Source organism: Sphaeramia orbicularis, chromosome 12, assembly GCF_902148855.1.
Source record: "Sphaeramia orbicularis chromosome 12, fSphaOr1.1, whole genome shotgun sequence".
Classification (NCBI taxonomy): Eukaryota; Metazoa; Chordata; class Actinopteri; order Kurtiformes; family Apogonidae; genus Sphaeramia; species Sphaeramia orbicularis.
Genome location: NC_043968.1, coordinates 21,741,979 through 21,767,507, shown reverse-complemented (window position 1 = coordinate 21,767,507; position 25,529 = coordinate 21,741,979). Strand labels below are relative to the sequence as shown.

General features: G+C 39.6%; 1 protein-coding gene across 8 annotated transcripts in view; it reads left to right on the top strand.

Moving 5' to 3' along the window:
• dennd5b (DENN/MADD domain containing 5B) overlaps positions 1-25,529 on the top strand; it is an 85,297-nt gene that overhangs the window by 56,069 nt on the left and 3,699 nt on the right. For 2 of the 8 annotated variants that reach the window (XM_030148671.1, XM_030148668.1), the window contains 17 exons: positions 2,074-2,261; positions 6,367-6,945; positions 8,584-8,815; positions 13,269-13,419; positions 14,540-14,630; positions 14,908-15,018; positions 16,785-16,916; positions 17,368-17,520; positions 17,828-17,909; positions 18,634-18,715; positions 19,072-19,200; positions 19,426-19,547; positions 21,296-21,441; positions 22,611-22,652; positions 23,109-23,227; positions 24,679-24,866; positions 25,009-25,091. In XM_030148671.1, coding sequence (XP_030004531.1) covers positions 2,074-2,261; positions 6,367-6,945; positions 8,584-8,815; positions 13,269-13,419; positions 14,540-14,630; positions 14,908-15,018; positions 16,785-16,916; positions 17,368-17,520; positions 17,828-17,909; positions 18,634-18,715; positions 19,072-19,200; positions 19,426-19,547; positions 21,296-21,441; positions 22,611-22,652; positions 23,109-23,227; positions 24,679-24,866; positions 25,009-25,091 — 2,630 coding nt within the window. The remainder of the gene's footprint in view (positions 1-2,073; positions 2,262-6,366; positions 6,946-8,583; positions 8,816-13,268; positions 13,420-14,539; positions 14,631-14,907; positions 15,019-16,784; positions 16,917-17,367; positions 17,521-17,827; positions 17,910-18,633; positions 18,716-19,071; positions 19,201-19,425; positions 19,548-21,295; positions 21,442-22,610; positions 22,653-23,108; positions 23,228-24,678; positions 24,867-25,008; positions 25,092-25,529) is intronic. The other 6 variants (XM_030148675.1, XM_030148672.1, XM_030148676.1 and 3 more) reach the window with 4 other exon arrangements.

The following is a 25,529-nucleotide window of genomic DNA, read 5'->3' as shown; positions in this document are numbered from 1 at the left end:
AGGCGACAATGCCCTTTTTTTGGACTAATTCAGATTTATTTCCAAACTCTTACTCATTCATAAAGGAGGGTAAAAACTCAAACATACTCACAATAACAAGATATTATTTTTAGTGGGGAATATTTACCAAGTTGAGCATTTGAGTTGACAAAAATACCTCTATAATTTATCCAACACTTCCCTTAAAAATGGGAATAAACCTGATGCAAATTCATTTTAAACACTATTTTTTTCCAACAAATGCATTCATTAAATCCATAAAATGTTTGATAATGGATTAATGTATGCCTTTTCATTAAAGCGTATTTGCTGTTGGAATTAAGTGTTATTTGAGCACATTTTACTGCAAATTAAAACGTTTCAATAACATGCTGATTAGTTCCTCAGTTAATCGAGCTTTGATTGACTGGCATGTGCGTTCAGGAAGTGAACAATTAACATAAGTTTACAGAAATACGTGAATTTAATGTAACTACTGTTTTCTCGTTATTATTATTATGTTAATACTTGGATTATTAAGGCTCTCTGTGTGGTTTTACTTTTCTGTGTTTGAGCAAACATGGACACACACTGTTCTATAAGTCACCCAGCTGCAGTCTTTCCTGTTGAATACAAACCAGTGCAGTCTGTGTTAATGGAGTCGAGAGCCTTGGTGCATTTTCAGTAACAGAGTGAAAGGCCACAGATTCCATATGTGCACACTGAGGCAGCAGGACACTGAAGAACAGAGCAGCTGAATGAGACAAGACAGGAGCCCATCAGATAAATTGGTTGACCTCTGTCTCATTTTGGTCTTTCTTGAGCTTTCCTCAATGCCACACAGACATGTTTCTTTTTTTTGGTCATAATAACATCTGATGAAACTGCAGCTCGACTCAATACCAAAGCCTGCCTGCAGCCACTGGCCTTAATCTGTTTTGGGGAACAGAAGAGGCCATACGCACATGGGTGAAAGGATGATTGAAAAAAATCCATCAGAATGTAATTCCTCTCGCTTTTAACCCGACTCACTCTCAGGGTCACTTTATTAAAGTCACTCCTGCACATGGTGTGTCTCATCATGTATGTATTTCATTTCATATGTGTTTCCATTCTCTCTTTTATTGTTTTATTGTAAAGGGTTGATGCAATAATGTATATGTTGGGATATAAGAATACCTGCAAAGAAAGGATTTGTTATGAATGAATGAATGAATGTTTATTATTGTGTCCTGCATAAGAATATGCCCAGTTCTTACATGAGCTTATGAGACACCAAAAATATAAACCAAACACCAAATACCAGACAATAGGTACAATAGATGTAAACAGGACAATGTGCTGACCTATTTCAACAAACACATCTGCTGCTTCTTCCAGGTTTGACAAACAAATGATGCTAATTTATATACATTTGGACTAAATAACCATTTCATCTTGTCATCATCAGTGCTCCAGAACAAATCAGGATTTCGGATAAACATCTCATTAAACAAAGAGGCAAGAGAGAGTTCATCATATAGAGGACAATACAAAAGAAAATGTGGTTCATTTTCCACTTCCCCCAAATCACACAGTCCATAAAGTCTGTTTTCTTCTGGGATTTGAGTAAATCTCTCTGTTTCTAAGGCCAAGGGAAGGATTCCTGTGCGGAACTGAGCAATTAGGGACCTTTGGGTCCTGGTCAAGTTTGTGCTGACATAAAACCCTGTTTTATACGCATTAGATAGAGATTTTATGTGGACATTAAAAGCTGCATGCGAAAACATAATGACAGGTTCATTCTGCAAAGTGAAGAGAAAAGAGAAGCCTTTTGAGTAGATGAAACGGCCTTAAAAACTGCAAATGAGATAAGACATCATGACCTTTAGTTATCAGCCTCATTAAAGTGTCATATTGAAACTTTGCAGACTCATCATCATCATTTATCATCTTTTCAGTTCAAATCAGACTGACCTTTAAGCTTTTTTCACCAACTGTCATGTCTTAACAGCAGGTTCAGCTGTTTATTCCTGCAGGTTTTTGTCAGATTTAAGGAGTCTGTGATGGCCTCTGCAGTTTGGACTTAACTCTATGTCTTTGTCTCCCTCTCAGACTACCAGCGGTTGATGACGGTGGCCGAGGGCATCACCACTCTGCTGTTTCCCTTCCAGTGGCAGCACGTCTACGTTCCCATCCTTCCTGCCTCCCTCCTCCACTTCCTGGATGCTCCTGTCCCATACCTGATGGGTCTGCAATCCAAGGAGGGCACTGACCGCTCCAAGCTGGAGCTCCCACAGGAGGTACGCAACCTTTAAACATCAGCACCATCACATCTGTAGTGATGCTTTCAACAGTCATTTCACTTATTCTATCTGTTCATCTAAATCACACATCTTGATATTTATTACTCATTACTCGAATCACTTCAACCTCTCCACTCAGCAAGTTCACTCGTCTTTAATGTAAACTCATCTCTGCGCTGAATGGAAGCATCTGCATTCTTTGTATTTTGTGTATAATCATGTTTATATCTGTCCTCTCTTCTGTTACTGCTCTATAATATATCCTCTGGTATTATTTATTTTAGTCTGACTTCTTACAGCTGCAGTACTTGATAGTTTTTAGCATCAGTGAGCAAAAAATCCATAATCCTGAGAGGTAATGGGACTCCTGCATCTACTCTGTGTTTTCAGGTTGTGGAAAAGCTTATCACAAGCATTTTCACATAGATGTTATAATGACAGCTGTAATCATCACTGATCAGATTCCATCAGATGTTTTTCCACAGTTCTATTCCATGTGTTAACACAGAAGCACAAAACAATCAGGTTCATCTATATTTACACCGATCAGCCGTAACATTCTGACCACTGACCGGAGAAGGAATAATATTGATTATTTCACTACAGTGGTATCTTTCACTGGGTTGGATATATTAGGCAGCAAGTGAACATTTAGTCCTTTATGCTGATGTGTTGGAAACAGAAAAATGAACAACATAAGGAACTGAGTGACTTTTACCAGGTCCATATTGTAATGGTGATGACTGGGTCAGAGCATGTCCACAACTGCAGGTCTGGTTGGGTGTTCCTGGTTAGTAACGACTAAGGAAGGACAGCCCATTGATCATCTGTGGGAGGTGTTGGACAAATAAATCTGATCCATGAAGGTCCACCTCTCTACTTCCAGGACTTCAGGGATCTGCTTCTAATACCTTGGTCCAGATACCACAGCCTACCTTTAGAGGTCTGGTGGAGTCAGAGCTGTTTTTTATGGAAAAGAGGGAAACTACACAATATTAGACAGGTGGTAATAATGTTCTACTGTACTACTGCTCTGCACTAGATGTTGGATTGGTTGAGATCTGCTTGTTGTTCTCTAGATACTTTTGGTCAGTATTAACCACTTTACACTGGGAATGAACAAGATCTGGAGATGCTCTGACCCAGTGATGTCAACATAATTTCTATTTTGTTAAAGTTATTCAGATCCTACTCTTACCCATTTTGCTGTTTCTAACACATCAACTTCGAGGGCTAGATGTTCACTTGTCTAATATTCACCCACTGACAGGTCCCATTGGAATGAGATAATCAATATTAATACCACTTTTCCCATCAGTGGTCAGATGGCTGATTTGTTCTTTTGATTTGGACTAAGAGGAAGAATCTGAAAAGGGATGGGATGTATTTTCAAAATCTGTTGTGTTTCTTCCTCCTTATTTCAGCTGATTGAGTTTTAAACTGGAGCTTAATTTCTTTTTAAATGACATTGAGGTTTAAATTAATGCTGTACCTTCTCACTCTGCAATGGTGGAAAGTGTTAATGAATTCTTGAATTTCTAAATAAGTGTCTGAGACTTGAAAGTGATAAAAAAAATTGTGACTCAAAGTTGGCATCTGGTGACTAAAGTTGAGGTTTATGTTCTTAGTGCATTGTGTAGTTCGTCTGGTTTCAACATCTACAGTCGACCAACCACTGTAATCCTGCACATACACGTGCACATGCACAGGCTGCAGCAGTTTACAGTCAGAGCTCCTTGTTGCTGACATTATATAGTTAAAGGCCAACACTGCACAATACACACACGCACACACACACACGCACACACGCACACACGCACACACACACACACACACACACACGCACACACACACGCACACACACACACACGCACACACACACACACACACACACACACACAGACTACCAGGCTCCTATTGAGGCCGACAGGAAATCACAAAATACACCTTCTGTTCTAAAAGACCTCTTATCCTTGGTCTATCCACACACACACAACTAAACGAGGTAATACCTATTGTTTGTCTATAATTTCACCTCATGACAAAGTGACTCTCAAGTGTTCATTCTTCCACTGTCTTTATTTTCAATTGTCTGTCAGAGATGAGGTGAATGAACTGGATCACTACCAGTGTTTAGCACGATGCTGGGTTCATGTGTATTCATGTGTTAAGGGGAGATAAGGCCCTAACAAAGAGGAACATCCAGGCTCGCCCGCTTCCGGCTTTGCTCCCCCCCGACTCCCAGGGCTCGTTAATCCGGCACATTCCGTATGGATGCTAATTATCCCAGCCAGTGCAAAACGCTGCGAAGCACCCACGAGCCCGTCTGCCTCTTTTCCCATTCAGCTGCCCCCCCCCCCAACACCACTCGTGTATTTCCCTGTGTTTGTGAATGATGCTTTGAAGTGGCTGTGACCTAGAAATGGGCTGATGATGAAAGAATAACTTTAAATGAAGCCAGAGGACGAGAGCCAGGGAAATACAGATGTAAATGGGGAATCACTGAATGGTATCCTTCACTGAACTCCATACTTCTTTTAACCATGTTTCAGATGATAACATTGCTCATTCCTTTGTGCATTTATGTTTCTAGTGAGCTTTTATCCAAACTAGGGCAACCCTTCTGGAGCACTTGCCTGAGTTCACCTTGTGAGTTTTTTGTTCTTTTAATCATCTCCCAAATCAGTGGAATTCCTCTTATACTGCTGCCCTGCAGAGGCTAAATGAGCTACACATGGATAAATTGAAGTTTATATTATCAAACAGAAGCAGTGAGTCTTTACTGCATCCAGAAGCACACCACATGAGGTTGTGCATGTTGTGTGCACATTGTCAGAGGTTAACATCCTCTGGTTTTCACTCCAAAACTCTGTGTGTGTAGAGATGCTAAGATACACACACATACATTTATTAATTTAATGTTATCACTAATCTTTCACCTTGTTTTTACGCTCGGCCCTTGCCATAAGGTATTGTCATCAGTTCATCGTCCGTCCGTATGTATGTATGTGCAAAAACATCGGCGTGGACTGAAGACCAAGGGCTTTCATTTGCTGGCACATTATGTTTCATTAAAGTATAGTGTGTGCTGCTTCACCTCTTGCCCAGGTCACCTTTATAAAAGAGAATTTTATCTCAATGGGATTTTATCTGGTTGAACAAAGGTTAAATAAATAAAATTAAAATGCTATTAAAATAACACAAGGATGCATTAATAAAAATGTGTATGAAAAAAAATCCAGTGAATTTATTTGATGGAGAAGTGGTCACAGGTAGTGATGAACCCACAGAGAGTCAACAGAAATGTTGGCAGTTATTATTATTAAAAATTTCAATAGGATTTAAGATGATACACAAGAGTTTTTTTCTCACTGGATACAAGTACTGGAAAAAAAAGCTCCCCACAAAATGGAAAGAGATAGTTTTCTTATTAATATTTGCATATCTTCATGTCATAAGAAACAGTCTTTATCAATAAACATAAAGTTAGAGAATGATCCAGAACACTGTTAACCCACGGTGCACATTTTGAGCTATTGTCCTTGTCCAGATGTTAAAAGGCAACATAAACTAACTCTCATTCACAGCACTCACTGTTTTTATCAGCATCCACATTTGAGCTTTTTATTTGATATGTCTGGATTTGGTTTTTGTGGGCTTCAGGGTTATGTTAGATATGGATTGTATCAGATCAGAGGTTTTGCTTTAATCCCCTGTGAGGGTGTGATGCTAACTCTATTATGTCAGATTTAGGTTGATCTCTCTGTTATTATCAATCACTCACTGACCTACATTCCGTCTACTCTGCATCTCCCAGCCCCCACTGTACCTCATAAAACAGAATCCGTTCTGATTATATCTCCTTTTAAAAACTGTCTCAGATGAGTGGGTTCACACGACTGTACAATCATGTCTGCTGTCAACTATTGGCATTTTTCATTTCTGTTTATGACAGTTTATTTTTCTTTTCCCTCTGCCAGAAATGTGTAACAATAAGAATTCAGTTCCATTCAGCATATTTACTCTTTACAAACATTCTTGTCTTTGCAGTGTGTGTTCTCACTGTGATCTGAGATAATAGTCGTGTCTTTTTTCATCCCAGGCCAACCTGTGTTTTGTGGACATCGACAACCATTACATCGAGCTTCCAGAGGACTTCCCCCAGTTCCCCAACAAGACCGAGTTCATCCAGGAGCTCAGCGAGGTGCTGCTTAGCTTTGGCCTTTCTGCCAACACAGGGGCCCCACCGCGGACTCGTTCCAGTCCCGGCAGCACCCCCTCCACCCCTGGTAGGGAGCGTAAAGCCGTTGCACTCCGGGAACTGGAAGATGATGGACGGAACGGCAACCTGGCAGGGGAGGAGCTCGCCGTCCTGGAGCTGCTGCAGGGAAATGCCACTCTGGAGAGACTACAGGCACTGACCAAACGCACCGGGGTGACAGTGGCACGGGTGGAAGCCTTAAGGGCAGGGGTCAAATGTCAGGGGACTGAAGGGCAAGGGGGACGCACAGCAGCTGAGGAGGACGAGCTTAAGAACGCCAAGCTGAACGTCCAGTTAAGGGAGGTGTTCGCAAGCCGCTTCACCACCATGTTTGCGGACTTTGAGGCGTTTGTCATCCAGAGTGCACCAGATCTGGAGTCCTGGCTCACCAACAGGGAGCAGATGCACAACTTTGACAAGGTGACTAAACCAAACATACTCAATTTTAGGTGCATCTAAAAACAGTCACTATTTTCCCATAGTTACCCCCTCAACGCCTGAATTTAAATACATGTATATTAAAATAATTAATGATTTGGGTTTTTTTTTTTGCTTTCAAGCAGATGCTAAATTAAAGGGGTCATTTTTATCTAAACCCACTTTTATTAGTCTTTGGTTCATTTATTTGTGTATTTGGACCCTAATAGTTCAAAAAGTTTGAATTTGAACCCTCCAGGTGCTGCAAAGCTATCTTTATATTCATTTTGGCAAAAATCAAGTGGATTTCTACAACCTGTTTCAGTTCCTGCTTAATTTGTTACATCTGTAACTAGTTACGTCACAACATTTGCACATATAAGGTCAAGATTTCCAGTGAACATTTTTCCGAGTACGACATAATTGTCAGCAGCAGCAGTTGTAGTCTATAATAAAAATATGTCCAGACTTCGAGCCGATTACCTAAAATGTTCAGTTGTTGGCTGAACAGGACAGAGCAGCACACCCAACAACCTGAAGGGGGTGGGGCGTGAAGTGGCTCATTTGCATTTAAAGGGCCAGCGCTCAAAACGACCTTGCTGGTGTCATTACTCAGAAATAGGGTTGAAGATGGACCTGTGGAGTTGAATTAATGAAGAATTCAGACCCAAGCATAGCATTTACAGTTTATGTAGACCACAGGGAAATGTTTTAAAATGCATAATTCAATTTTTAAAAAAAAAAAGCAAAATATCACTCCTTTAAGTGGAGATTGTTAATTTGAATATAGCACATAAAATAGATAGAAATTTGGGTATGATGCAAATTTGCAACAACAGGCGTAATGCTCAATAGTGATAGAACAGATTTTACCATCTTAGGAGATGAAGATGGTTTTATTAATGTCACAGTATTATTTTCAGTGTCCAGACTAGGTATGTATTGAATATGCCGACACTGGGGGAATACATACGCTATCTCAGCTGATTACCTCCACCAAGGAGGTTATGTTTTTGCCAGGGTTTGTTTGTCTGTCTGTTTGTCTGTCCGTTAGTGTGCAACATAACTCAAAAAGTTATGGACAGATTTTGATGAAATTTTCAGGGTTTGTTGGAAATGGGATAAGGAAGAAATGATTAACTTTTGGGGGTGATCGGGGGTGGGGGGGCCCACTGATCAGCCTTGGCGGAGGTCTGCGCTCTCCGAGTGCTTCTAGTTCCATAATAGAAACAGTTTGATGGAAATTGGCGACAGTCGACATTAAGTTAATTGAGTGTTATCGTACTATTATAATAAAGATGAGATGAGATAGATGCTTTATTGATCCTTTGCAGGAAATTATTTGGTTACGACAGCAGTAAAAATAAAAAAATAAAAAAAGAAATATATAATATGTATAGTAAAACTTAACAATAGGATTAAAAAATAATAATAATAGGATGTTACTGTGAAGTAGTAGTAGTAGTAGAAGAAAATGTTGAGAGTGGAGCAAAAAGGAGGTGAACAGAATCATCCACGGGAGGTACAAAACTAGGAATTCCACATAAACTCCAGAAAAGGTGTCATAAGTAAGAATCCATGACATGAAAACAAAGCCCAGCTGATCCAGTACTTGAATGCACGTGTTCCTTTTCCCTCTAGGCCTCGTTCCTTTCAGACCAGCCTGAGCCCTACCTGCCTTTCCTGTCCCACTTCATCGAGACGCAGATGTTCGCCACCTTCATCGACAACAAGATCATGTCGCAGTGGGAGGAGAAAGAGCCACTTCTGCGCGTGTTTGACGCTCGCATCGACAAAGCCCGTCTCTACAACGTGCGCGCTCCCAACCTGCGATCCTCCAGCTATCAGAGGTGTTCCATCCTCAAGGAGTCTGGTAAGCTCAGCAGGGACACACCCGAGTGCCCAGACATGTTTGAATGTGCTTCTTTCACAGGAAAAATGATTAAAAACTGGAGTGGTTGGATAGTCTGATCCATTGGGAGTTAGTTTTAATTGGCTTTCGCTCATCGGCCTTCTTCGCATCTGTCCATCCTTCAAAACATACCAGTCGTCCATTAGCCAAGGTCGAACAGGATTACACACTGCTCTGTGGAATTTAATAACACATATAAACGCTCTGCATCTATCTCTGCCTGTTCCTCCCTTTCTTCTTTTACTCCTGTATCTCGTCTCATCTGGCAGTAGTTTACCTCCCCAGTGACCAGAAAACCCTGCTCCTCATCTCTTTCTATCCCAGAACAGCAGACACTCCATCACCCTCCATAACACACACACATTCACAAACACAAGAACACACACTCGATACTGTGTGGTCAGGTAAATTCTCATCTCAATTAGTGCTGCTTTGGTCACCCTTTGTTAAGCCTTTAATTGCTGAATGTGCAGCCCTGAGGCAGGAGGTCACGTTCAGGACTGACTCAGACTCTTTGAGGTCTACAGGGATTCTTTAAGTCAGTCCGTTCCTCATTGTAGTTTACTGGTGTTAATAAAACTATAACAGAGCTGCAATGCCGGATGGCTTGTGTGTTTAAAAATTAGGGACCGGTGGAGCAAGTGTCTATGATTGTGTAAAAAAAACAAACATCATTGGCTTTTCTTGGAGGAGAAGATCGATATCCGTCTGAGCTTTAAACATGGAGCAGGATAGAGTTTCCCTAAATGAGAGAACACTGGAAGCATTAGAAACAGAGAGAGAGAAACTGGCAAAGTTCAAATTATAAAACTGCACCGCCACTTTGAAACTGGGTTGACACAAATTAGATTTATATTAGTTTTTAACTCATCTAATAATTGTTTTTTATGTTTATTTGACTTACTAAGTATTATGTCCTTTATTATAATTCATGTTGCCACATACTTACAAATCTTTTCGTCTTTCATTGTTTTAGGCTCTTTGCTTCAGCTTAAGAGGCTTTCAAAATCAGTATTTATTGTGACCCCTGACATGACAAGAAGCAACTCAAACATCTGACGTGTTGAATGAAACCTGGTATAAAACATCAGAAAATTAATGCCATAAATCTCATTTTGTCTGAACAAAAGGGTTAAAGACATGTTAAGTACAAAGGGAGGACACATTAAATTTTACCACTTTTCTTTATAGAAGCTATTTTTTCCCTGAAATTTTTGTTTTTACTGCTGTATATACTTCACATATGTCCAGATTATATCTAAATACAGAGACTGAGAAATGCATATGTGACCTAATTTTGGCTTGCGACTTTTACACAATACTGTATGTGATTTCACTTCCACACCAAACAGCATCAAACTTAATGATCAATATGTTTAAGAAGATAAATTCATATTCAAAAGTTCATTGAATGATATATGGGTGCTTCTGTGAAACTGGGTTCATTTTGGTACCCGGCACTTTGCCAGCTTTTTAGACCCAATAATAAAAGAGAAATTTAGACATATTTCCCCCCAGGATGTACCTAATGATGACCTCAGATAAATGCAAAAAAAATTATACTCTCACTCTGAGCGATCCCAAAATTAATGAATTTTTTAATAAAATATTGGTGCCAAAAATAGGACCAAAGTTGGGACAGGAAAAGCTACCTAGGTGTCAATGCATTTGATCTGGAAAACATGGTTTGAAATGGTCTTATATACCTCTATAAATAAAGACACTGTGTTAAATTTGATGATCCTAGTGGTTTTTCTAATCCAGACATGTGGGTTTTTCATGAATCTGCAGTCTCATTCCAGGTTTTGTGTCCACTCACGTTACATGCAGAACCTGCCCATTTAAACACATATAAATCCCAAGTGATTTTGCAACAGCGGCCATTTTTGTGAAACACTCTGCCTTGCATAATTAGTTCGATTCCCAAAATGTACCTGTGAGAGAGCAAAAAGATATTTGAAAAAATAGTAGTGCGTAATTTTAGTGTCCTTTTTACTGTGTTACATGCGAATTTTTGTCTAAAAATATTATAAAAATGTGTTTTATCTGAAAAATACTTTCTTTTTATCTCAGTAAATAAGTATGTTTAAGATAAACCCAAAGTGCTTCCAAACATTAGTCTACATTTTGTTTGAATTTTTAGTCCATCTGTCCTGTTTTTAGGTACTAGTTTCATAGAAGCATCCAAATATATTCAGATTCAGTTTCACTATCTCTTATCAGAAGGTGCTCCCTTTGTTTTCTTCTGTGTGGATCTTGGCCTCTTGTCTGTATGTGACTCAGTGTTTCATGTTAATGGGCCGGACAATGTAAAGCTTAATTGCTGAGGGTGAGCTCATTTAGGGGCGATGGTGCATGCAGGTACCCAATTACTCAGACAATAGGCAGCGTCTTTTTCTGCCTGTGGCGTCTTGCACTGATGCCTCCGCTCACAGGTCACAACAGAACAGAGATTAATGCTGCAGGTCCTTTCAGTAAATGCAGTCAGACAGTAAATAAGATCACTGCCTCAGATGGGGAAACGTAACCCAGACAGTGTACAGCAAGTAAAGCTGTAGGGGAAGGTGAGTGAACAGGATTCTGTGTGTCTGCTGCTGCTGCTGTGTGAGGTGAAGATAAAACAGGTGAAGGGATGAGTCAGTCTGAGTTTTTTTTAGTTGGACTCCAGGGAAAGAAAGGAAACATGAGAGGACAGCATAGCTCATCCTTTATCATGTAAACAAGCTGTTCTGAAGTCCTGCCAGGTTTTTCTTCCTGACAAATGAGCAGCTGTTGCAACATATTATGCATGCCTCATTAGTCTGGAACAAGTGAGTGTATGTCAGGTTTTTTTATTTGTTTACATGATTGTCTCTTTGGACGTAGGACCATGTCGAGGGTAAAGGTCAATATTACACAGATGTTAATAAACATCATTCCATCTATGAGAGTAGATGTGAAAAATGCGTCAGATTTTAATACCTTTACCGTCTGTCTTCATGTCATCTATGAAATAATGTTAGGAATAGAATAGAATAGAATAGAATAGAATAGAATAGAATAGAATAGAATAGAATGTCTTTGTTGACATTGCAATTAAGTACATCAGGAAACCCTACAAATCACATAATGCAAATGTAAAACCAATAAATGAAACTAAATAATAAAAGTTGACTTATTGACAATAAATAGCAAGTGGTGCCAGGCACAACAGACCCAGCCCCTTGCACATATTCATCGATCCAGCTGATGTTGTCGTATATATGCGTGTGCTGATGTCAGCATATCAGTTTCCTCTATATATGTGCCAAGTTTGAAGTAAATTGAAACAAAATTGATGTTTTTATAGACATTTGAAATTTCGCCTATTATAAGTAAATGGGAGGGGAAAAAAAGATTTTAAAGATGCATGAAAAAATCTGACTTTGACCTACTTTTCCAAAAAGGAAATCAGATCTATTCTGGGTCACTGGCTCTATAAACTCAATTTGGTATGAATTCAACCAATAGTTTTGCTGTTAGAGCGTTAACAAACAAAGAAATAAACAAACCGAACCAAAAACAACACCCCTTGCCTCCCCTTCAGGGGGCGGGGTAACAATTTAGTTTTTGTCTCATATTGAATATAGCACAAAATATATGATGGATATAAACAGTGAAAAGGTAAAAGGTCACCCTTTCTGACATACAGTAGTTCTGTCACCAGCGTATCCTCAGGTTTCATGTATTTTGGTCAGTGTTCTGTTTTCACATCTGTGTGAAATGACAGACCAAATGACAAAAACAGGATGAAGGCCTATGTTGGGAAATCTCAGCATAACTTTACTGGATGTCAAGGAAAAGCTGAAATGCAGAACACAAAACATCTACTGTATGACTGAGAAACCAACGAAAGCATGTGACTTCCAACACTGACAACAGGAACCAGTGTGGTTAGCTGTGAATGAAGGCACAGAGTGGATCGATCGGTGGGCAGCAGCCAAACACCAAACTGGGGTTCTTCAGTTCTATGAGGGGGCTTCAAAAAGTTAGTGGAAAAAGGACAGTTGGAAAAAGCAGTTTAAGTTATGATGTTTATTTTCAACATATGCTCCAAGTAGGTCAATACACTTCTACAAGCGTTGATACCAGCCTTTAAGTCCATCTGTGTAAAACTGAGGACCATGCCATTTAAACCATGTCAAAGCTATGTTCTTTTTCCACAAAGCCCCTTTGCACTTGAACATATAGAGGTTATTTTAAACAGCACTGAACACCTACACAATACATAATTACTGTTTCTGCAAGTGCCTTAGATTAGAATTAGACTCCTAATTTTTATTTACTTTTAATCTGTCTGCAGCCAAGACCTTGTCTTACCTTCACCATGTCTTAAAACTCAGTGTTGTCTTTTTCTGAGATATATCATCCTGTGTGTATTGTGTTTTCCTTCCAGCTCAGACCATCGAACAGCGACTGATGAAGATCGACCACACAGCCATCCACCCTCACCTGTTGGATATGAAAATCGGTCAGGGCAAATACGAGCAGGGGTTCTTCCCCAAACTGCAGGCCGACGTGCTCAACACAGGTCCGACCAACAACAAGTGAGTCGACATGAACCTGCTCTGAACACACACACTGTAGAGACATGTGTGTTCCAGCAGTTTATTTACTTTTACTCATCTGTCTGCAGTTATGGTATGCTTTTTTTTGTAAGATTGCTCATGCTTTTAACAGTTAGAGGAGACTTTAAGCACTCAACATGATGCCAAAAATATGAAGGAGACAGAAATAAAGCTTTTGATAAAAACCAGGACCTGTGCAGCCTTCGTTTTATACTCTATTATGACAGACACACTGTTGATTTATAAGAAATACTTCATGCACAGTAGTCCTATAAAACCAAAATATATAGTTTCCTATTTCAGTTTCTGTAATAAAGAAAAAATTGTAACGTAGCCATGAGTGATCTTTATAGATATAGATACAGATAGACTTTATTTCGAACATAAGTAGGAAAAAGAAATTCCAGAATTAAAAGGATACTCCAATATATGGAAATAAATCAGCCCAAAAAGAAAACAAATGTCACACAAATGTACAACTATTTCATTGTGACTCCTTAACAATAATTTATTTCCAAAAAGGAGAAGGAAGAAACCGAGCTTATATTGTCCCGCCCCAATTTTATGTATACAATCCATATAAAGAATAGGTCAGTCATTAAATTACAAAAAAGAGAACAAATGATTACATCCCATAAATAACTATTACTGTTGTACCCCTGTTCATTGTTACTATATTTCTGGAAAATAAGGTTTTTCTGCAACTTTTTAAGTCCTTTGTCTTGATGCGAAACTGTACCATCCACATCTACGTAGTTCTAACTCTGTAATGAGACAGATCTCCTTCTTCCACTTCAACATGAATGAATGAACGATGACATTTCACAGAAATATTGTTTCATATAGTTTTCACGTGTATTTGATTAAACCACTCATCTCCTTGTGCAAACACGTCATCTCACCTTTATCATCATACCTCACATTTGAGCTAATGGACTAAAATGCAGAACCTCATCTGGTCTTTAGCAGCAAAAGCAGCCTGTTACCGGCTCTTTGTTTATCTCTGTAAGCCTCATAATCTGGAGTTCAGAAAGCTCATCTACAGAGGACTGTGTGTCAGATTCAGGTCTTGTTTACTGTGGATTCTCTTGTTGTACAGGTGGTCTCACAGGACCGCCACAGCTCAGCGCAGAAAAGATCGTCACAGACAACAGACAGAACATCTAACCCTCGACAACGACCTGAAAGAGGTAGAAAACCCCCGGTCAACCATCCCATAATATTCCCTCTGAACGTTCTGTCCTTCCTTTTTTCTTGTTGCCGTTCAGTTTGTCTTTTTTTTTCTTTGTGCCATATATTTTGTTTTCATTCACGTTGACTTTGCTTTATTTTCCACCCTTCATGTGCATGCTCCCCTCTCTGTTTCTTCTTTTCCATGCTTCTGTTTTGTTCCCGTCTTCTGTCTGTTTGTGCGAACCGGTCGGCCCGGGGGTTGCGTCGTACGCCCCCCCTACTCCTCCTCCTCAGCAGGTGGAGGGCTGCCTGGTCCTGCAGAACTCCATGGCTTTTTGGGAGTGGGACAATGCGTCCCCTCCGCCCATTAAACCGCCTAAAAAATCAGCCTCTGCGTCCTGTCTGGTATGTGGAGGAGCTGCCTGTGTTGTGGACCCCCTGTCACAGACCCCCTCCACCCACACCTCCACCTTCCTCTGTGTATTTTTATCATGGGTTCCATCTGAAATTAGGATAGATTATATGAATCTCACACGTTCAGCTCTTTAAAACCATTAAATCATCTGTTTCACAATAGTTTCTGTCTTTATTCACAGTAATATCATCACAAGTTTCACAAAATTATTACATCATTCACTGACTTTCAGGAGTTTATCTCCTTAAGTCACAACATGCACATGTTTCTAACACCACCAAATCCTTTGTGTAATTGATTCTATTTCCATTAACCCATAAAGACCCAAACATCAACTGTTGACTGAAATCATCTCCTGATCTAAACAGTGTAATGCCTATTTATCCACTAATTCTATCAACCCATGTAAATAATTGGTGTAAAATGCAGTTTGTCATCTTTTCATGGTCATCACATATAACCCATTTGGACGTTCAGAGGCTCCATAGTTACCGTGGAAACACCGTCATCTTCTACAACATTGATTCACGAGTAAAACCCATGGTGTTGGATCAATGACAGTGGATGGAGACACTTGTTTTATATTCAGTTAATGATATATTTTACTGGGAAAAGTCACTTTTTCTGCATTTTTTTCTGTTTTTAATATAATAACCCTCAACTTTAATCTGATCTTTTATGAACACTGGTCAGTAAATTAAATACAGGAAAATATCTGACTTATACTGAGAAGGAAAAACGCAGAGGATAATATTATAATAAATGGTGATAAATCACTTAAGCAAGGTTAGACACAGAGAAAATTTCATTTGGGAACTGACTCAAAAGTAGCACTGGGTCTTTATGGATTAAACATTACAGAGCTCAGACAACAATAGAGACTACAAAACATACAAAAGTCTTCATTATTTTGTCTTAACATGATTATGCAAATATACAAAACAAGTCTGTCTTGGTTGTAATGATTCACCAAATCAATGGATTGTTTTAGATATCAATTTTGAAGGCACAGTTCAACTCGAACCTTTTTTTTCTATAATTAACTCTAATGAGGATCATTTTACATATTAACCAATTAAGAAATAAGTAAAAACAATTCACTTCTCAAGACCACAGACACTTGTATCCATTTCAGTTTCAGACCTGTTACACTCTACTTCAGACTCTGTAAGAGGTGCATTGTGGGATATTTACAGCGCTTCACTTGTAGTTACAGTGGGAACCCTACTCACTCCCAACATACACCCACTCTGAGCAGATTACCACTCCTCATCTGTGTCTCACTTTCTCTGATTCCCATAAATCCCCTTTTTAAATCAAGGAATCACAGTCCACATGTAGTCATCATGACATAAATGAACCTGAATAGTGAGCTTTCTAATAATCCCTACTTTTAATTCCAAATTTATGGAAGTATTTATGTAGGGTTTTGAGCAAAGTTATCTATAAAGCATAGATTACAGCTTCACACCTCATTTTATCCTGCACAGATCCATAATCTAGCCACTTTTCAAGCCCTTCAGCTGAATTCCTAATTTGCCACTTCATTTAATGTGTGAATCTGAATTATTGTACAATATATGTTCTTTTTTTTTCTTTACCAAGCTGAAATAATTCAGTAAAATTTCCATCAAATCATTATCACCCTAAAGCACTGGACCTTAAATCTGGCCTCTAAAAGTATATTTTCCAAAATAGCATAATCTGCACTGGAAAAATGCTTGCTGTCTAACTATGTGTTTTGTTTGGTCTTCAGAAGTACATGCAAGAGGCACGAAGCCTGGGGAAGAGCCTGCGCCAGCCCAAACTGTCTGATTTATCCCCCGCCGTCATTGCCCAAACCAACTGGAAGTTTGTGGAGGGGCTGCTCAAAGAGTGTCGCATGAAGGTAAAACAGAAAACCCAAGCATCATGTGATAGACAGTCAGTGAGCCTGTTGACATGACCAGAAAAATCTGATAACTGGGACTAATTGGTTAATTATAATGATCAGATCTGACATGTTTACACGCACCTCAGAAATACGATGACCAAAAAAACCCTGGTTTACATGTTTCAGCCCATTATCAGATATGTGATCATAGAGCCCGTTTACATGCACACTAATAGTTGATCATTATCTGATATCTGGAGTCGTCAAATTATACCGGTGATCATGTAAACGACAAAATGTGATACACTTTATCAAATAACAGCAGTAATCTGATTATGACAAGTGAATGTGTTATATTGTCTGTTATGGATCATCAGTGGCCACAGAAGTATGTGTTTAAAGATTCCATAGTAGTTGCTTTAATTGTGTGTTTGTGTGATTCTGTGTGTGCTTTTGGCGTATTCAGACCAAGCGTATGCTAGTGGCGAAGATGGGTCGCGAGGCAGTGGAGCTAGGCCACAGCGAGGCCAACATCACCGGCCTGGAGGAGAACACCCTGATCGCCAGCCTGTGTGACCTCCTGGAGAGGATCTGGAGCCACGGGCTGCAAGTCAAACAGGTCAGCACGGACACACAAACACACACACACAGCCACGAATGAAGCTGCATACGTTCAATCAAAAAACATTTCACATTCCTTAATCTGATTCTCATAAAATAAATCTCCTGGTGCACAGTCCCTCTCTTCAATACTGTCAATATAAAAGCGCTGTATTAAATAGGTTTTTACGACCATATTGGGTATTAAGGCTAATACTTCATTGCCTGTTAAATCCTCTGTGTGTGTATAATAATCTCACCCTTGACCAGTGAGTGTATTAGCCGTTGTTATGTGCATGTTTGTGATGTTGCCTCTGACCTCTCAGGGGAAGTCCGCTCTGTGGTCACACCTGCTGCATTACCAGGCCCGAGAGGAGCGACTGGAGCAGCAACAAGCCGAGTCACCAGGTGATCTTCTATCTTCTCATCTGATTGAAATAATACCCTCCCTAGCTCGTTGTGTTTCCTTAACCATCACAACTGTAGGCCTAACCCTATCCTTAACCTAATCCTAACATCAAAAAAACTAAGGTTGCACCGATCCGATATTAGGATCGAGTATCAGCCCCGATATTAACATTTTAGCTGGATAGGGGATCTGTAAAAGCAACTGATCTGTTAGACCGATCCTTTCTATTTGATTTTTTGCAACACGGCTACATCATGCATGCCGAATGTAATCCTAAAAGTAATGTGACGGACTTATATGTGGAGGATGTGGTGGGTTATATAAGTCTGTAGATAAAGCTGTGAGAAAGTGAAAGTGCTGGACAATATGCCCCCCCACACACACACCCACACATACCTCAATCCATGGGGGGGTTGATTTATACTGTTGTGATGTGCAGCAGTAGACGCTAATGCACCTGCATGCACACATGGACAATGGTGTCACTCAGGACACACACACACACACACACACACACACACACACACACACCAGATATGCAATGCCCCAGCACTGGTATCAGCATCAGAACTGAAAAAGTCAGATCTGCACATCCTTAAAAAATCATGTCAAAACAATGTGGGAACTTGCTAAAATACTCCTAATAATTCTACTACTTATATTTTGCTCATGGCGCTTACATCCTCTGTCTTATGGCTCACATCCTGTATTTCTGCTCCACAGTACCACACGTCCCTGAGAGAAGAAAGTCTGAATCGTGCATAGCGCTGCCGACTCTGCGTGTGTCTTGCATACAGGATATGAGGTGGGTTATCCTCCAAAAACCACCTGTCACCATCTCAAACCAAATTTCCCCACATCACACACACCTGTGGAGCCACTCATATTGTTTAACAGTGCAGCGTTTGGTTTGTAGTCAATATGAATACCCCCGTCTAGCTTTAAGTAGAATAATCATGGAGTGTGTAGAAAGTCTTTACAGGTTAGCGGGTTCCAGGTGACCGGCAGCACCAACTGTGGTTACTAAGCTGCTGCATCTGTGGGCACAGACTGTTGTAGTGGGAAATATAAAACGAGTTCAGCACCAAACATCTGTGAGCATTCCTTTGTTCCCGCATGTTTCATTTAGATAAACTGTCAAACACTGTCCTTTGTCTGCAGACACATCCAGATGATGTCTGAGATTAAGACAGATGTGGGACGAGCCAGAGCCTGGATCCGTCTGTCCCTGGAGAAGAAGCTGCTCTCTCAGCACCTCAAGCAGCTGCTGTCGCGACAAGTCTTAACCAAGTGAGCACACATAGAATCAAAGCAGTTTACTGAAGGCCCTGATATGATCCACAGGTTCATTCTTTCACCTATGACATCCTGCTCTGCTCCGTTCACACACATACTTCTCCTAGGGTCCTGACATTGTGTTGCATTGTTTACTGGTGCAGGCTGAACACCAGATGACGAGATTGTTATAGAAACATTACATGAACCTGACCTGACCCCACTGTGGTCTACTCATAGGAAACTGTACAAGCGTTACGCCTTCCTGCGTTGCGAGGAGGAGAAGGAGCAGTTCCTCTTCCACCTCCTGTCTCTAAACGCTGTCGACTACTTCTGCTTCACCAGCGTCTTCACCACCATCAGTGAGTCCTTCATCAGCAGTACATGACCTCTGACCTCTGTTCAGTCACACTTAAGACAATTCATTCTATTTAAATGTGCGCATTATAAGTTAGGAATCTATGTGTATGTGATGGAGAATATAGAGGAAGTTTGTTTCTCTAATGCTTTGAGTTGTTTCAGCCAGTTACATCTTATAAACCAGGGTTGTCAAACATACAGCCCAATGTGATCTCAAATGGGCGGGACCAGTAAAATAACAACCTATAAATTAAATCTACATTTTTCTTTTTGTTTTAGTGTGAAAGTTAAGTTACATTATGAAAATGTGAAAAACCTGATCATGTTGTTGCTGTACAACATGAGCTTCTTAAAACATTTCATTTTGTTCATTTTTGTTATTCACATTTTATTGTTGCAGGATAATTTCTAAATGTAGATATTTTATATGTAATTTAACTTTTTTTACATTAAACCAAGAAATTTGGAGTTGTCTTTATTTATAGGGTATTATGTGATTATTTTATTTATCACATTTTTTTGTATGTGGCCCCTGAACACCCTTGACTGTTAATATTTTCAGTGTAATTTGTGCACTTTGCAAATTCATCCCAGGGGCTGGACTGGACCGTGTGGCGGGCTGGTTTTGGCCTGTGGGCCTTATGTTTAACACCCCTGATATAAACAGTGATTGAGAGGAGGATGAAGAAGAGCTTTAATCACCGTTACTTTTCTCACATCCAGGAAGAGAGTCAGTGCAGATCGACTGTATCTTTTTTGTATTTGGGTTTTTTACTGTAACACCTTTAAATCTTTCAAATCTGTAGAACTGTCTAACAAAAAAAAAAAACAAAACCTCCCAGCCATGATAGTTTTATGTTATTATCACGTGTGCATTAGCTTTCTTAGATTTATGCTATATCCTCCTGAGACCCAGGAAGGTAAAAGTTTTGGCTTTTTTACATTAAATAATTGCCTTACTCAGAAACAGCATGATGCAACAGTTTTCCACACACATTTTTTCTTTTCTTTTTTTTTTAAAGGTATGTCCTTTGCAGTGGACAACTTTTTTGTTTTTTTTTTTAAGTAAAGCTGTGAAACTGTTGTCCACTGAAGAGGACAAAAATACATTGCTGGGTCTCAGGAGGATATAGATATGGTATTGTCCTATATTTTGGTTTGTAAAAACCTACATATTTATACCTATTCTGTATCAGAACTTTAATTTATGATCATTCCAAAGCATAAATTATTGTAACTACAGTGATATGATTTGAAGTGGCAGAGTGATATACACTATGTGGGCTTTAAAAGCAGGCGTGTGTGCAGTGACTGAGTGAAATGTCATCAGAGCTCAGTGAGGATGAATGATGCTGTGTATCCTGAGGAATAATCCCTCAGTGACTGTGCTGTGTATCTGTAGTTCACCACAGACCGCCTTCCAGCCTCATATAGACTCTGATTCTTCTTCCCGCTCATTCTCTCTGAATTATTCTGCCAAATGTCAGTTGCTTGATGGATGCAACAGAACATGGATCAATGCCTTTACTGAGCTATTAGTATCAATAAAGCATGAGAGTATATTACAAATTAATCAAAGATTTAAGGCAGTATGTATTATTCAGCTCAGTGTGTGCATGCATGATCAACGCATACTTGCTGCCTGTTCATGAGAATGTGCTCAGTTTTCCCTTTACATTTATCTTTAACACAGCTACACTGAGTCTATTTAGTGTTTTAGTTTTATTTATCGTACCTTATGTCCCTGCAGTGATCCCGTACAGGGTCGTCATCATCCCTATCAAGAAGTTGAGCAATGCCATGACCACGTCCAACCCCTGGGTATGTGTGTCGGGCGAGCTGGGAGACTCTGGCATCATGCAAATACCCAAGAACGTCCTGGAGATGACCTTTGATGTGAGTAGAGTGACCTCTGACCTTTGACACGCTGACCTCCACAGCGCACAGACAGGGTTGTGGTGAGGTGTGCGTCAGGCATGAGCCACAGTTTCACTCCCTTTGTTGCCCCTTCTGTCACTCTGAAACCTTTTCTGCAAGCAGCACACAAATGGAAGATGCTATTGGTGTTTTGGTTGAATTCATTCTGTTAAAGGACAGTTCTGGTTCATGGGAACTTTAATTTTATTTTTGTAGTTTTCATGGTGTTTTTACCATTCTCCTGAACATGTTAATGGATGGAAATCATCTGAATGAATACTTATTCTTTCACAAAGAAGTAAGATGTGTCTTTACTATGAGGCAAAGACAGGCACAAAATGAAAATGCACAAAACTTTACCATTTTAATCTACCCTGTAAAGTATTATATAGATGATTCCCCAAAAATATAACTTTGTGTCAGCACTTTTTATTAGTCGTCAACTTTCAGGTGCATTAGAAGTCGGACACAAAGATAGACATGTGACATCCACTCATTACATCTCCTTTCATACTTTAAACACACAGTTTTTTTTTACACTTGTGTCTGAGAATCTTATTGTCTCTTTCACTTCCTGCTCCCATCACTCCTCTTTCCTCCTCTGCTCATTTGCCAAGAGATAAAAAGTTTCTCTGCACACATCTCCTGACTCCTGCAGGTCAAAGTCACCTCATACATACTTCATACATTACATACATTTTGGATAATGATTATGTAAAAACACTATTTCCCTTATTATTCACAAATATACAGTGACCAGGGTTAGGTTTTATAAACAAAGGACACAATTTGACAACACCACTTTAAGATTAATAAGGGTTTTAAACAACCTTCTAACATTTTAAAGACAACAGTCACTTTTCCAGGTAACACACAATGATATAAAATGTTCATAATTTCAAAGTGCTATTTTATACATCTTGTAGACTCTCACAGGAAATACCTTCAAATGCTTCTTGAACACGAAGCCAGCGAAAAACACTCAGACTTCCTCCAGTCTTACTCTCACTGCATGTGCATTTCTGTGCATGTTTGCTGATGTCTTGTTTGTCTGCATGATCGACAGTGCTCTTATACCCATTCTGAAATCGTCACATTTTGATTGTGTCCATCCATTCTGTCTTAACAAGTGTCTCCATCTCCCTCAGTCTGCTTTCAGGCCTCACACGCACATCTCCGCCATTTTCAAGGTTAGAGGATGCCCCTGCTCCCCCTCCATCTCCCTCTGGTTCTGTTAAATGTCTCCAGCTGCTTTGTTGCTTCTTGTGCCTCCAGCCATCGTTCTTCTGTAGCCTGTGCCTTTAGAGACTGTCTTCTCAAAACAAACAAAATGCCGCCTCAAACTCAGCTTCCCCTCGACACTTCAATTACGAGCACTGCTCTGAAGCCTGAATATTTGAAGTAGTGAATTGTTGAGTTGCAAAGTTCATGTGCATGCAGAGATTCCACGCTTGTAGTGAACTAATATTCTCATTTCCACTGAATTTCTGGATTTTGACGGAAGTTAAATTGAGACAAATATCTGTCTGTAACTTTATGTTTTGGAAGACTTCAATGGCAGAGTTATGATGGAATATTTAAATGGATATTACCACTGCAGAACATTTAGATGTGAATTTACAAAAACCTTTTTCTGCTGTGTTCAGTGTCAGAACCTCGGTAAACTGACCACCGTCCAGTTGGGTCACGATAACGCTGGTCTCCTGGCCAAATGGCTGGTGGACTGTGTCATGGTGCGCAATGAGATCACAGGACACACCTACAGGTGAGCAGACACTACATTAAACACTTGATTCTGCTACCAATGTGGACACCAAGGTGGACACAGCAATACGATGAGAAATAAAGTAGAGAGTTTAGAGTGTAAGGCAAGGTCACAAGACTGAAATACAGTGTAAGATAAACTATTCTAGTGCATTTTATACAAGATAACAATATAGGGGAGTTGAGGATCTTGAGTGATTCATCTGTAATGATGCATTTTCTGAAATAGATAAGAAGAGGCAGGTGCAGAAACGTACATATTAAATCAGGGGTGTCAAACTCATTTTAGTTCAGGGGCCAAATCTAGACCAATTTGATCTCAAAAGGGCTGAACCATAAAGTAATAGCATGATAACCTATAAATAATGAGAACTCCAAGGTTCTCTTTGTTTTAGTGCAATAAAAAACATGAAATTATAAAAAATATTTACTTTTCCAAACTATCAATTTACAAAAAAGATGTGAATAGCTTGAAAAAACTGAAATTTCTTAAGAAAAATAAATGCAATTTTAACAATATTTTACCTCAGCTTAGCATTTCTACATGTGCATTACACACAATGTTACACAAATATTTGGTAATAGGCATAATATTATTAAAAAATTTTGAGTTCGGAACAAAAATTAAAATAATTTCTTATATGTTTTGCACTTAATTTTCTTAACATATTTGAAGTTGTTCATATCTGTTCGGGTTAGTTGCATTGTATTTTGAAAGGATGGATGTTAATGTAAATATTTTCAGTGTTATGTTATTTTTTCACATAACTCGAGAAGAAAATTTGTAGTTGTCATTATTTATAGGCTGTTACGATATTCTTTCTCTCGACATCATATTGGTCTGTATGTGGCCCCTGAACTAAAACGAGTTCAAGAACCTTGACTGTTAAAATCTTCAGTGTAATTTTTGCACTTCCCAAATTCATACCCTGGGCTGGATTGGAACCTTTCAACTGGTTTTGGCCCATGGGCGGCGAGTTTAACATTCCTGTATTAAATTGTTCAGTGTTACCACATGATGATATTGTCATAGATTTCTGCCAAATTAATGCAAATACAGTGTCTGGTCCAAAAAAATTGTGTCATTTTTAGCTTTGGTTACAGGACACATTGTATCGTTGATGCCACACAGTGCTTATGCAGTGTCACAATAAATGTAATCACGTTTATTTCCATCTGGACTTGCATTAATTTTTCACCAAGACCTTGTAAGTGTAAAATGTTCTTCATCACATCCCAAAGATTCTCAGTGGGATTGAAGTCTGGACTCTGTGGTGGTCAGTCCATGTGTGAAAATGAAGTCTCATGCTGAACCACTGATGATTTGCTGAGTTAAATCCAGTTGTAGCACTAAATAATCAACAGGGCCAGTAAACCCACGTCAGCTGAGCCAGGATAGTTTTTTTTTTTATTATTTTTCAAAAATAATCCTGTATTCATGTCAAACCCCAGGTTCCCATGTGGCCGGTGGTTGGGTAAGGGTGTGGACGATGGCAGCCTGGAGAGGGTCCTGATTGGTGAGCTGGTGTTACCAAGTACAGAGGAGGATTCTGGGAGGGGCTGTCGTACACCCCCACTGCAGCGCTCCCCATCCCAGATTAGACGCATCAGTATCACATCGCTGTCTGGACGAGGAAACAGTCAGTATCTGTCATCTGTGCAGTGGAACTGTGGAATTTCCTGCACAGATAGTTGCATCATTTATTTACATTGTAATATTGTCATTTAAAAGCAGTACGGGCTGAGTGAAGTTTATTTATTTGGATGTTTTTCTAAATTCAGAGCCAACTTCGGCACAAATCCAAGAGGCCATCGGGGAGGTGGTGAACACCATCGTCAAACACTTCCACAAACCAGAGAAAGAGGTTTGTAATTGTGTATCAGATACAGACAGCAGTGGAATTCATTTATTAGCAGTAGTGGAATGTTCTCTATCCACTGACCCATCATGATGTTGTTCTTAGTGAAGGGGGTTTTATGGCCGGCCTAATGGTAGCGGTGCTGCCACAGTGGAGAGAACAGATGCTGTATAAATGGCTGCTTTTATCTAAACACTCTTAAGTGCCCTCTATCAGTGTGATGGAAACAGAGTAGAAAGGAGATGAAAGATGGATGGTAATGCATGGAGGCCATGAAGAAGAGGCAAAGATCACTGATTGGCTGCTTCTTCTGTGCTGCAGTTTTCGACAAGCAGACACAGTGGAAGTCTGCCACAGTGAATTTAGATAACCATTTTAGGATTTTAGTCCTGCTTCACTATGTTTAGACTAATTTAACACTGATTTAGCCACATTCACAAGTAA